Source organism: Bactrocera dorsalis, chromosome 5 (genome assembly GCF_023373825.1).
Source record: "Bactrocera dorsalis isolate Fly_Bdor chromosome 5, ASM2337382v1, whole genome shotgun sequence".
NCBI lineage: Eukaryota > Metazoa > Arthropoda > Insecta > Diptera > Tephritidae > Bactrocera > Bactrocera dorsalis.
This window is the reverse complement of record NC_064307.1, coordinates 66,377,974-66,391,999: the sequence shown is the minus strand read 5'-3', so window position 1 is coordinate 66,391,999 and position 14,026 is coordinate 66,377,974. Positions and strand designations below refer to the sequence as shown.

The window sequence follows — 14,026 nt, the reverse complement described above, 5'->3', positions numbered from 1 at the left end:
TTACCTCGTCAAATGAAAAAGTTTTTCTTACATGTAGAGTATTTTGATCGCTCAATTCGTATGCCACCTGACGCATACATGCATTGCTTGCAACAAATAAGCCCTTCTAACATATGTGTACATGCTTTCAGCCAAGAGTGGAGTAACATACGAGTACCTACATATATATGTATTTACTTGACGATGACCCACAAATAGACCAAGTCTGCTTTCAAGTACCCCAAGCAGTCCGTCAAACAGTTCCTCAAATGAAAAGTAAACAAACCAAACAAAAAAGGTTGTAATGGCCGCCAGACACATTTAATTCAATTTCTTTGTGATTTCTGCTGTATAATTATGATGATGATGATGACGAACTTTGCAGTACAAAGGCGACCGAAAAAGGCGTTGCATTGAACTTGACGCGAGCGCGCCAGTCAATGTTAGACGCGCAAAAGGCGGACGCCCAAACATGTTGTAAGCTTATTGTGTATGTTGGACGACAACAGCAACAAGCATAACAGCGACGCGTTGTAGTGACAGCTAGCAAAAAGCACCAAACATGAAGAAGAAACGAAACAAAATGAAATGGAATGGAATGGCATGGAATGGTGTGGCGCAACAACCAGCTGTGGGCAGGCGAACCGCGCAAAAACCAAAACCGGAAAATCGCAGCAATGCATTTTCCGCAACGCCGCCGAAAAGTGGCAGCCAGCAACAAAAGGGAGCGAAGATGGCGCAAACACGCACACTAACAAACAAAAACAGCTGGACGCACACACACACATAGGTAGCCACATGGACAGTCGGACATACACAAACACTAGCTGCGTTGCCATAAATTGCAAATATATGCAAACAGCGCGCTTTGATGTTGTTATTTTTGTTAGCGCGTTGGCATGTTGCATGCCGTGTTGGCGCACCGCGTTGCTGCGTCACTGCGTGGCACGCCAATGCGGTGGCGGAAATTAATGTAATTGCACAGCAAGTGAGTCAAAGTGCAATACGCGCGCGCGTCGCTTTGGGAATTGCCGGTAGTTGCAGTTATTATTATTATTTTATTATTGCTGTTGTTGGTATTGTTGTACTTATGATTGCTGGTTGTTTGCTTAAACGGTTTGGCGCGCTGCTATGGCACGTTTGCGCTTTGTGTGTGTGTGAGCAAATGTACTGTTGTCGTGGCGCGCGTACAGACGTGCCGTTGCCTGGTGTCCCGAACTTTGCGCTGTTGCAGCGCATAACGGTCGCTTTGTTTGCTGCGGCAAGCGAGCAATCGGAAAAGCCACCCAGCCAGTTAGTTAGTAAGTCCAGTTTGGCTGCCGGCTGCTTTTGGGCTGATGTCATGTTGACAGTTTGACTGCGCACAATTTCGGGCAACAATTTGTTGTTGTTGTGCTTGTTGTAGCTGCATAATCGTTGAAAGCGTAACTGTTGCTGGCAGCAAATGTGTTGTTGTTGGTTGTTTGTGGGTATAAGTTGTCGGCAGTTGTCTTAGTTGTTGTTGTTATAATTAATATTGTTGTTGTTTTTGCCTGCAGCAAAAATATTGTTCCCAATTGTTAGGGATTGCTACTTATCTGAAGTTTTACTTGTTGTTGTTGTCGAAATTATCATTATTATTGTTGTTGTTATAATTGTTGTTGCTATTTTTGTTGTTGTTTTTTTGCAAAAAATCATTCTACTTGCCTGCAGTTGTTATGCTTGTTGTTGTGTTTGTTGTCTTTTATTATTATTGTTGTTGTTGCAGTTGCCAACTGTTTTCTTTTTCTGCTTGCATACAGTTACAGTTTTTGAAGTAGTTGTTGTTGTTATTATTTTTGCCGTTTTTACTAATGTTGCTTCTTTTTCACTGCTGTTGTTGTTATTTTTATTATTGTTGCTGTATTTTTTTTTATTTTTGTTGTTGTTATTTTTATTGTTATTTTTGTTATTTTTGTTTTTATCGTTGTTGTTGTTGCGTTTCTCCAGCGCACGCTTGTCGCTTTTCCATGCATTTCTATTTTTATATTTGGTTTCTGGTTGCCTACTTTTGTTGCTGTTTTTGTTGTTTTTGTTGTTGCAGTGACTGTTGTCGCTAACCGCTGTTTTACTTTCACTTTTCATTCGTTGCATTTAACACATTTTAAACGGCACATTAACAGAGGAGTTGCCACGGTTTCCAGTTGGGTGGTGCGCACAAGCGCACGCTTCAGGCCTCGCCGCACCCACACAACTACACACTCATACATTAACATTGTATGTTTGTGTGCATGTACACACGTAGTCGCTGTCAACACACGCTTTTCTTGCTGCATTGCGACTTTTATATGTGCGTCCGCGCTTTGATTTATAATTGCTCGCCTGTCAGCTATTTTTGCAGTGATTTTAACGCGAGCAGCGAATAATTGCATTTTTATACCCTGTACGAGGTATAGTAAGTTTTGTATGAGATAGCCCCTGAGTTTTTGAGTTATCGCTCTGAAATTTTGCACATGTCCGTTTCTCTCTAAAAAGCTGCTTATTTGTACAAATCGACAATATCGGATCACTATATCATATAGCTGCCATACAAACTGAATGATCGAAATAATATCCTTGTATGGAAAACTTTTTTATTTGAAGAGGTATCTGCACGAAATTTGGCACGAAATATTTTCCATAACCACCGTACATATTCCGAAGAAATAGTTCAAATCGGACCACTATAGCATATAGCTGTCATACAAACTGAACGTTTAAGTACAGGTCGTCGTAGTGAAAACTTTTTTATTTGAAGAGGTATCTGCACGAAATTTGGCATGAATTATTTCCCAAGACAACAGTACATACTCCGAGAAAAAAGTTGAGAGCTATATAGCTGTCATACAAACTGAACGTTTAAATATAAGCCGTTGTATGGAAGCCTTTTTTATTTGTAGAGATATCTGCACGAAATTTCGCACGGATAATTTTTGAAGATAATAGTATAATCTCTGAAAAAATTGTTCAGATCGGACTACCATAGCATAAAGCTGTCATACAAAATGAATGATCGAAATCATACCCTTGTATGGAAAACAGATTCGAATGTTGAAAACAAGAACTCTGCTAACTAATTTTCATGTGTTAGTATGATGTGATTATTAGGTTTCATCGATATTTCATTAATTTCCGCTTTGTGAGAGTAACTTGACAATATCTTCTTCTTCTTGATTACTTGCAGCTACTAGCACTACAGTGACAGACCTTATAAATGATATAAAATTGTTTAAGTAAAAGTTTCAAAAATCCCAAACATTATATAAAAATCACTGCACTGGCTCCCCAGCCACCAATACTGGCAAAAAGCAGGACGTCAACTTCAAAATCGCCAAATCGTTTGATCGCAATTTAATTGAACTCTAATTAAATTTGGCATCAAATGCTATTTTTCAAGCAATTAGTTTTATCACACTTGACTTTATTAAATCTCGCAATAAACTGACTTCTACTTCTTCTTTCAATTGCAGCACTACACTTTACTTTTAAACATACACACACAAAGAGAGTGGGACACCTGTAGAGCAACGATATGGACTCTTACTTAACAGAAATCAAACAATTGCGGATACCGCGCCCGAAATTCGAACCCAACGGCAGTCCGCCAAACAACTGGCACCGCCTGGTGCGGCCATATACGCCGCCGCGCGACTATCACTTGCCAACCAATGAGATAATCACCACCGCAAGCGCGTTGCATCCGAATCGGAGTTACCAAGGTGGCGCGGAGGAGTTCCGACCAACGTTGCACGAGAAAATGTAAGCGGCTTTGCTCAGCGCACCGCACCAGCGCCGCTAACTACGACCACTGCAACCATACGCAACCTTAGCGCCGCAATCTTGATGCTTTCCATTGGTGTAATTAATGAAATCCACTTGGTGAATGGCAAGGGTGTCAAGTGTCGGTGTAGAAAAGAAAGAAAAGGTTGAAGTAACCGTAGTCGGTAAGCGGTAGCAGCGCAGGGCATGTGCGGCTGAGTGCAGTGAGCGATTCAAAGTGATGAGGATAATGAGCAGAATTAATTTTACGCACGCTATTATTACGCTATACATATATATATATATATATCTACGAAATACATACTTATATGTATGCATGTTAGCTTACATATATACATGCATATATTACAAACGCAGTAGAACCATATGTCTTTAATATAGTTTAAGCAGTTATTTGAATTTAAGGGTTCCACCAACAACTGGTGGAAATAATATTTTTTATTTGTGTATTTACGGTAATTTGTGAATATAGACGCAATAAAATTGTTGATTTTATTTGTAAAGTAAACTGATGTGATTTTTTTTAATGAAATTGAAAGCCAAATGAGGTAAGTATCCATACTAAATTTCGTCAATATATCTCCTCAAACAAAAGGGTTTTCCATACAAAGACTTGTGTTCGAACGGTCAATTGACTGGATTTGAACAGAATATTCAGGGATTGTATAAATGACAACCGAATATTTTTGGTCCGAATTGGATGATATGGATTTGGACAATATGTGGTTCCAACAGTACGGACCCACTGGCCACACAGCGAATGTCACAATAGATTTGTTGAAAACGAACTTTAGTGAATGTGTTATCACACGGAAAAGCCCAGTCAATTGGCCGCCTCGGTCGTGCTGAAAACCCTCGAAAATTGGGTTGAGCATTTGGATTTCTGCAAACGTGACTGTAGTGATCATGTGAAAGAAATGTACTATTCAAAGAAATAAAAAATTTCATTGATGAACCCGTTAGAAGAAGAAGAAGGCTGTGACCAGGTGCTCAGGTCTGGTCAGGTAATACGATTCTAGAGCGAAAGAGTCCAATTTCGTAAGAAGAAATCATCATGTGCTCAAATCATCATCAACAACAACATTTTTTTCCAATTCCTCACGCAATAATTATCTGTTATACCCACCCTAATGTGTTTGCACTTTCATGGAAAATCAAGTCCCACCAAATGGACTTTAAAATACGTAAATCCGCACAAAGGCATAATTTTATGTGTATACATATATATGTATACACCCATTATGGTATTTTGCAATAAAAATTTAAAAAATAATCACAAATCTTAACAAGCAGATGTTTAGCTCATTCATATACCTAAAGAAATTAGTTTTCATAAGGCTGTGTTTCAACATGTTTCTATAAATTAACATTGCCCAAAGCTTCTAACACGCCCACATTATATTATAACCACCCTAATGTGTCCATATTTCTATAATTCAGTGCTAAATGCTGCTAAAAGATGTTACGTATATGTGTGTGTTAGTATATTTTTCATTGTATGTTCTGTATGCACTTCGCTACTCACCGCATCTTGTTCGTATTCCGAGTGTGGTATTTGAGTTTCACTGCCTCTACGGGACCTATGGTCATCACAGCCGTATTCCTAGAGACACAAAAATAAGTAGATGATTGACAACGAAAAATATGTAAAATGCGTCTTTGAACAAAGGAGAAATTATATTATTTTTTTTTATGATAACGAACAGTATTCGTGTTTTCAAACTAAAACAATAACAACAACACATACATACACACCACGGATTAGGCAACTGCTGGCGCTGTGCACATTTTTTTGTTGAACACATTTTAAGTAATCATAAAAAGTTCTCAACACCAGACGTAATTAAGTTACAAATATACATACATACATTGAAAATAATAGAATTTTTGCAAAACTGAAGATTACATCCAATACAGTAAAAATATAATGGATTTATTTAATAAGTAATGCCATATTTTATTTAATTTGTAGTAGTTTTACTAGTTTTAAATACAGACACCCAGAAAGTATTGAGAAAATAAACGACTTTAACACACACACAAGTAAAAAGTAATAAAATCATGTATTTATATACAAATTCGCTACGTTTAGGCGCAGGCTCGCTTGCAGAGTTCGTGGAGTAACATGAAAAAGCAAATAAAGACATTTTATATAAATTTGAGATTCTGCTGTCTTAATGGCAAATTCTTAACGTTTTCTTGCAATAATATTGCAATTTTAAATAACAACAACAAAAAACGTTAATTTCGGTTGCACCGACGCTATAATACCTAAATATTCCTTACATGAATTTGATTTTGTTCGGTCAGTTTGTATGACAGCTATATGTTATAGTAGTCCGATCTGAACAATTTCTTCAGATATTGCATTATTGTTTCAGGTAATAACACCCACAGAATTTCGTTAAAATATCTCGTCAAATGAAAAAGCTTTCCATACAACCCCTTGATACCGATTGTTCAGTTTGTATGGCAGCTATATATATAGTGATCCGATATGGACGGTTCCGACAAATTAGTAGTTACTTAAGAATAAGAGGGAGTGTGTTAAATTGCAGATCGATATCTCAAAAAATGAGGGGCTAGTTCGCATATATGTATATACTCAAACGGACTTGGTTAAATCGATTCAACTCGTCATGCTGATCATTTATATTAATACCGGGTTTTCCAATTGGAATGATATGATTTCTAAGCGTCGTTTCGGCCATTTTTACTATTTCATAAGCTATATTTTTTTTCATTGCATTCTATAACGTTTACAACACACACCACTGGCCCTTATTTCAAGGGATGACGTTACCATGAGGGTTTACTTTAGAAAGAAGTTCAGAGTTACTCACGGTAGTAAGGCGGAATTGAACGATTCTACGCTCGCCATACTACTGAGGGCAACACTATCTAGCGGTACACTGATGGTTCTAAAACACCGGAACGAATTGGGACAGGTATTGCGGGACCAGAAATCAATCTTCACCGCAACTATCGCAACTAGCATTTCGATGTACTTAAAGATAGTAAAGCGGCACTAAAAACGATCTCTGCGTGGGAGTTCAGTACGGTATTTGTGCAGGAGTGTATAGAAGGGCTGAACAGTCTATCTGATCGTAACCAAGTACACCTTATCTGTGTACCCGGTAGGGCCCGAACTTTTCATTGCAGTTGGTCCCAATAGTTGGCAGTAATAGGTATTGGCAACTACTCCAAGGTAAGCTGCTAATGCGTGGTTACAACCTTAAAAGGATACTCAACCTCCTAAAAGACAAACTCATGCTACTTGTCGCCTTCTAGACGAACAGTTGGATATCCTTAATAATCAGTATGTGCTTTTATTTTAAGAAATCATATCATTTTTATTGGACACCCCTGTTCAGGGTAGAAAAATGTAAAGAGAATATTTAACATAAATGTTTTTAGAAAAATTTTGGCTTATTTTGGTATCTTTGTCCCAAAATATGTTTCAAATATTTTAACAAATTTGTACTTAAACGCTTTTTGTTGTTATTACACGATATTTTTATCAAGATTACTTTTATTCAATTTTAATTTTAATAAATAAACCATCTGCCCATAAACGTAGCGTCTAAGTCTAAATCAAATAAAATTAAATTAAAAGACGAAAGAGATGAATGGTCTCCATACTTAGTAGACATAACCTAGCCAAATGAAATTTGCTGTCCATATGTGAGACAGTTTTGCCTGCAATCGAATGTCAATTTTATCAAATTTGGTTTACACGCAGCTAACTCATATATAAGTTAGGTTTTCCTAATGAAAATCTCTAACCATTTCCGATAAGTTTTTACACGGGTGTGTTTTAAAAAGTGACAGAGACGAAAATATATTTATAGTGGCTGAGAATAAAACAAAAGCTGCAAACTTGTGAAAGAGTAAAAAGTCCGTGAGAGAGAGAGAGACATGGTGAGTGTATGTACGCAAGTAAAGCGCGTGTGTTAAGGCTATGCGCATAGTGATTCTCATACACCGTGCGAAATATTTGTAAAAGTAATCACATTTTCTTTAATTCTTCTTTATTCTTTATGCTTATTGGTTTCTTCATTGGGTTCTCTTGTTCGGTGTTTATACAGAATAACGGTTTAATATTGTTATTTATAAAGTTTCCAAACTTTTTCCAAGGTTATTTGATGCAAAGGTCTCGAAAAATGTTATTTTTTCAGATGAGAATAAATTTAGTTTAGATGGTCCAAATAGAAACAACAAGTACTGGAAATTGAAAAACTCTACCAAGGATATTCAGGAAAGCGGAAACTTTGGAGGTAGGTCTCTTATGGTTTGAGCAGGTTAAAATTTTAGTAGAATGATTCCAATATGCTTCGTTTCTTTCAAAATGGACTCAAAGTATTATAAGCCGCTGTTGGATCAAGTTTTGGTGACCTCAGCAGACGATATTGCTGATATTTAGTTAATTTTTTGGCATCATAACACAGTGATTGAACGGTCGGAGTAGATTAAATATTTTTTTGGAAACTAAAGCTATTTCTAAACTTGACTGGTCAGCTCTGAGCTCAGATTGGAATCCACTTTCACTCGGCACTCGACTGTTCAACTGTAAGCTCAGATATTAATACACTTTCACTCGACTATTAACTGGCCAACTCTGATCTCAGGTCAAAATTCAGTTGAAAACCTTTGGCCAACCGTAGCTGAGAGTGGAGAGTCGATTCGGCGCCGTTCGTAGCAACTTGGACTGACATATGGAACGACATGGCTCAGTTTACGTACAGACCTTGAATTGAAAGCATAAAAAATACCGCTCATGCAAGAATTGGAATCGTTCGATCTTCCCAAGCGACATCGATTCGATTCGCTCTGTGAGCTTTTGAAAAGTTCCAATAAGATTCGACGTTTTCGTTCAACGATGAGGCCCATTTCTAGCTCAATGGGTATGTAAGAATGCAAAATTGCTGCATTTGAGACGAAGAGTAATGTGAAGACATTCAAGAGCTGCTACTTCATCCAGAACAACATTTTGTTTGGTTTCTGGACCGGTGGAATCAGTCCATATTTCTTCAAATATGATGCGGCTGAGAAAGTAACCGTCAATTGCAACCGTTATCTCGCCAAGATAACCGATTATTTAATGCCTGAAATTGAAGCTCGTGATCTCAGCGACATTTTGTTTCAAGAAAACAGCGCCACCTTCTACATATCGCACCAACCAATGGATTTATTGAGAAAACACTTCGGTGTGCAGATAATTTCACGTTTTGGGCCGGTCGATTGACCACCAAGATCATGTGATATCATACCGTTATACTATTTCTGATTATTGCGGGGATATGTAATTACTAGAGAATAAAAAAAATAACTATTTCGCACGGTGTATTACAAAGAAAGCAGGCAGTTGAATTCAAACAGTCACTGCCTTGCTCTCAGCGCCACTATGCACTTAGCCTAAGCGTGTCGTGTTGGTAGTTGAAAGCGTTTTAGTGTTGGCAATGCTTTGCGCTTTGCAGTGCGTTAGAAAGAGACAGCAGTTAGTGTTTTGCATTTTAAAATATTTTTCTTTAACCTTTGCTTTACTACTTTGCTTACAAAATTTCTTGTTAATTTCTTATGCTTTGTTTTTGTTAATGATTGATTTCAAATTTATGCTTCACCTGATGCTGATTGTCAGTTTTGTTGTTGTTATTAACGCCCGTGGCATATGTTTTACAGATTGATTGATTATTTGTTGCCAACGACGATGATGATGATGTGGTTGCATGCTGTGAATGTTGCTGTTTTTGTAGCTGCTGCTGTTGCGCGCCGCCCGTTTTTGTATTGGCCGCAGCGGCGGCGGCCAAGCAACGCGCCTCCCGCTCCCTCTCGCGCTGCAACGCGGCAGCCGTGCCGCCCAGATGGCGCAACGATGAGTGATGATGTGGTGGTGGATGCGGATGTGGATATGACGCTGGATGATGGTAATTGTGGGATGAGCGATGCAAGACGGGACCGGCAGACATGGGGCGATAGGGCAATTGCTGCGCTGGCCTATTGGTATGCACGACCGTACATATGCATGTATGTAGGTCAACGCATGGTGGTATGCGAGGCGCGAGGCCAGCATATATGCAGTTGGCACAAAAACAAAAAATACAAAAGACGTGCAATTTTCAAGGTATGCGCAAGCCAAACGGATATGGTGGAGAAAGAAATAGAGAGAATGGAATAGAAGTAAAGAAAAGATTGCGTTGTTGAAAAATATCTTTTTTTTCAATTTTTTTTTAAGTTTTTTTTTTTTTTGCTTTTTGTTTGCTTTAATTGCTGTACCGATTCTTGATGTCCGACACTGTCATGCCCAGCCCGGAGTCTGACGATGGACTGCGTCCGGTGGCCGCGCTTACTTCCAAGTCATCATCGGTTACCTGCAGATATTATAAGGCAATTCAAGTAGTGTATGTACAAAAAGCATATACGAAGCCGACCTAATTGCCCGCATACATAGAGTATGTATGTATGTAAACTGTATATATAAATACGTTTGTTTGTATGTACGTAGGTCTAGAATTTGCTTTAAAATTTACAAAATTTTCTGTTAAATTTAATTTGTGGCATAGTTTGCGGCAATAAATCGCTACAGAAAGTAGGCGTGGGTGCTGTAGAAAGAGGACAGTACAGAGAGCGTGTGAATATGCTTGTATGTATTGCGTTGGTTATTCATGGTGATGGTGATGGCACTAAATACATTTCGATTATTACAGCAAACATAATGTGGCCGGTGCATTTGGTTGGCGGGGGCGGGTACTGAAGGTTTGGTGAAGTTTTTGTAGGCATAAATTGCGTATACTGGATTATGATTTTCAGGTGAATGATTGGTGAATGGTTGGTGAATAGCTGTTGGTGCAGTTGGTTATGGATTTTTATTTGCCAATTTGTAGATATATTTGCTTTGGTGTGTGCATTAACTATGAGTGATTGCAGTGGCATTATTTTACATGAGTGATGATAAATTTATGTTGTGAGTTTGTTGTTGTTATTTTTAATGAACGGTTAACGTATTTTACCAAATATTAGTGAAAATTATAAACGTCCCATATTTTTCATACGCTCACAAGATGTTTTAACGGAATATATTTGTTTAACTAACGGTTGTTTGTGTTACCTAAAACTAATTGAGACAGATGTAGAGCTATAACGGTTGATCCAAGTAGACGTACTTTTTTCAATAGCTCATTTTGGACAGATCACATGTGAGTCGTGTCAAATTGTTCAACACGTAGATCGTGCAAAGGCGATTCGGCGCCGTTCGCTGCAACTCGGACTGACGTATGAAATGACTTGGCTTAAGCTTAAATTGAAAGCATAGAAAATACGGCTTGTGGAAGAACTGGAGCCGCTCGACCTTCCCAAGCGACATCGCTTCGCTCTGTGGGCTCTTGAAATGTTTCAAGAAGATCCGACGCTTACGAGCCGAATTTCGTGCAGCCATGAGACCGATTTATGGCCGCAATTGGGACGAAGAGCAACCTTAAGTGATTCAAGTGCTGTCATTTCATAAAGAAAAACCAACGGTTTAGCTATTGATGGAACTTTCTTGTAATTTATCACCTAAGCACAGATAAGTTGAACAAACATAGACTGAAATGTACGTATGTACACACAAAGGTTAAGTCAATGGTGTCCTGGCACTGTCTGCACTGTATCAATGTGGTAAAACCCTTGCGTGCATATATTTTTAAGTGCATTTTCATCCAGCTTTCTTAAAAAGTAGGTGAGTTTCAAATAGCGAAAAGGTTCCTGCATTAGTAGTGGTAGGGTGATATTGCGTTTGAGTTATAAATAGGAAAAATATGAAATGTTTTAAAAAGTGCTTTGCAAATACCCGAGATATTTACGTTTTTGAAAGTTTTCGCTTAAATATTTTAATTTTATTAAATTCTTAGAAAATACCAAATTCCCGAATTTCTTACGCCATTTAAGCTAAAAATCCAAAATTGACATTCGAACATTGATATATGCCGTGACCGTGATGCAAGTAGCGCTAAACATTTTCGAAATTTTGGATAACTGTTGAATCAACTTTGTATCAATGTGGAAGCTGAAATAACGCGTGTTTCTTTTAGATGTGTGGTTTTCAATGAGCTAACACTTTAGCAAGAAAAATTTTTTCAGGGAACAAGTTCACTTTTAGTTGATTGGGTACGTTAAGAAACAAGATTGTCGCTTATGGAGTGATGACAGACCACAGTCCAACATCCTCAAAGAGTCATTGCCAAAAATAAAGGCGTTTATGACAGGTATAGCTGGGATTTATGACTTTTTCGTGCTTGGCTTGGAGTACGATGATATGAACGACACTTGGTTCCACCAAGAAAACGGCCTGTTAGCACTCCTACTATAGTTCCTATGTCATTTCTTTTGAATTTTTATAATCAGCATGTGCGTTAACCTGCTTTTTGAGCAACTAATCGCAAAAACATCATCTATTATGAGACCCAGCACTCATTATTGGATAATATTCGTCCGAATAGACTACGTCCAGCACGTTGTGAAGAAAATATAGCAGCCTTAGCTGAGATTGTACGCGAAGACGCAGCAACTCGGACTGACCTATGGAATCTAAGAAGATGCATCGTTTCAGAGCCAAGTTTTGTTCAGCGAAGAGGCCCATTTCTGGCTCAATGGGTATGTAAATAAGTCAAATTGTCGCATTTGAGACGAAGAGGAATCAGAAGAGATTCAAAAGCTGCCATTTAATCCATCATCGAACTCAATAGTCCATATTTCTTCAAAAATATGTGAGACCGTAACCGTCATCGCGCCATAATAATCAGCTATTGGGTGCCTTGCGATCTCGACGACATTTGGTTTCAACAAGACGGTGCCACTTCCCACAAATCGCATCAATCAATGGATTTATTGAGGGAACTTTTCTGTGAGTAGATAATTTCCCGTTTTGGGACGGTTGATTGGACACCAAGATCGTGCGATGTCACACTTGTCAGGATATATAAAGTCTAAAGGCTATGCGGGCAATCCCACGTCGATTCAGGCCTTGGAGCAATGGAAGTGGCACGCCGAATAATACCGGATAATATAGGGCCTTATATGCTACAAACCAGACAAGTTTGGTATACCATGGAGAGAACGGCAGCTCTGATACTGCAAGAGTTGAAAAGAGCCGAACAACAAAGAAGGAGTTAAATTAGAGTCGCGAATAGCGAGCTAATGACGTGATGCAATAGCCTAAGCTAGCCCTGCAATGTAGTGCTTAGCAGTGGTCCGGCATGACGTACTGTTTCGCGGGTCCAATATAGTAAGATAATCTATTTAGACGTGGTCTACCACGCCACCGTTCCCTCTCAGGAATGAAAAACCAGCCTTGAAGCAAAGCATCACGCTTGTGATTCGATAGTTACCAGTCGGACCATAACATTGCATTATGTGCGCTTTATGTCTGCTTGAAACCCACATGTCCAAAAAGAAAACACACGTATTCCATATCGCAGGATGACATCAGTTTAGCGTTTAAAAGGACGTCTTCAAAAATTTCGCTATTGTGACGTCAACAAACGTCAATGGCTAATGTCAAACTCGTGATGAGCAAATTGGCGCTACAGTAATGGATAAAAATGTTCAAGGTAGCGTACTTAAATGAGTGATAATATTTCTTATGAGCAAGAATTCAAATTTTTTTATATGAGCAATAATTCTAATTATTTTTTATGAACGAGAGTTCATAATATATTTTTATCTGTTAATATATGTATATACGAGTATTCTTCAATGACTGTTCAAACTCATTGTTGGCGTCTTTAAATTTGCATAGCTTTATTGAATATTTCTTCTTTGCTTGTAGTATTTTCGTATAGTTATAACGTTTGTTAACTGCTTGTGTATCCATAACCATAATTTTTTATAATCATAATTGCTTTAAGATTTTTTTATATGCAAGCCTAATGCAGCTGGGCTTGCGGCCGCGCTTAATTAGTGCTTTGACAATGAGCGCTTTGCACGCTGGCTGAGCGCTTAAGGCATATTTAGGTTAGTACATTTGCTACAGTTTAAGAGTTATTGTTTTTTTTTTTATAATTTTCAAGAAGTATGAACAAAAGTTTGTGAAAAATTAAACACTTGGCAAGTGTGTTTGTTTTTGTTGTAGTAATAAGTGTATAAAGTGTACATTATAATAAAAGTAAGGACATATTTTAGGTTTCTTTATATACATATGTATATGTGTTATTTTTTTTTCAGTTTTGCTTGTCTGCTTCTATGATTTGTCTGCATTATTGTCTTTTGTGTGTTCTTCCGCCAGAATCTGTAATTC

At 38.1% G+C, this 14,026-nt stretch overlaps 2 protein-coding genes across 4 annotated transcripts in view; one reads left to right on the top strand and one right to left on the bottom strand.

Moving 5' to 3' along the window:
- Nucleotides 1-14,026, bottom strand: part of LOC105225975 (uncharacterized) — a 110,285-nt gene that overhangs the window by 43,966 nt on the left and 52,293 nt on the right. For all 3 annotated transcript variants that reach the window (XM_049457452.1, XM_049457451.1, XM_049457449.1), the window contains exons 10-12: nt 10,030-10,124; nt 9,378-9,750; nt 5,282-5,359 (exon numbers count right to left, since the gene is read on the bottom strand). In XM_049457452.1, coding sequence (XP_049313409.1) covers nt 5,282-5,359; nt 9,378-9,750; nt 10,030-10,124 — 546 coding nt within the window. The remainder of the gene's footprint in view (nt 1-5,281; nt 5,360-9,377; nt 9,751-10,029; nt 10,125-14,026) is intronic.
- Nucleotides 3,447-4,264, top strand: LOC105225937 (uncharacterized). Its single transcript, XM_011204622.4, has one exon. The coding sequence runs from the start codon at nt 3,509-3,511 to the stop codon at nt 3,737-3,739; it is 231 nt and encodes a 76-aa protein (XP_011202924.1). The 5' UTR covers nt 3,447-3,508; the 3' UTR covers nt 3,740-4,264.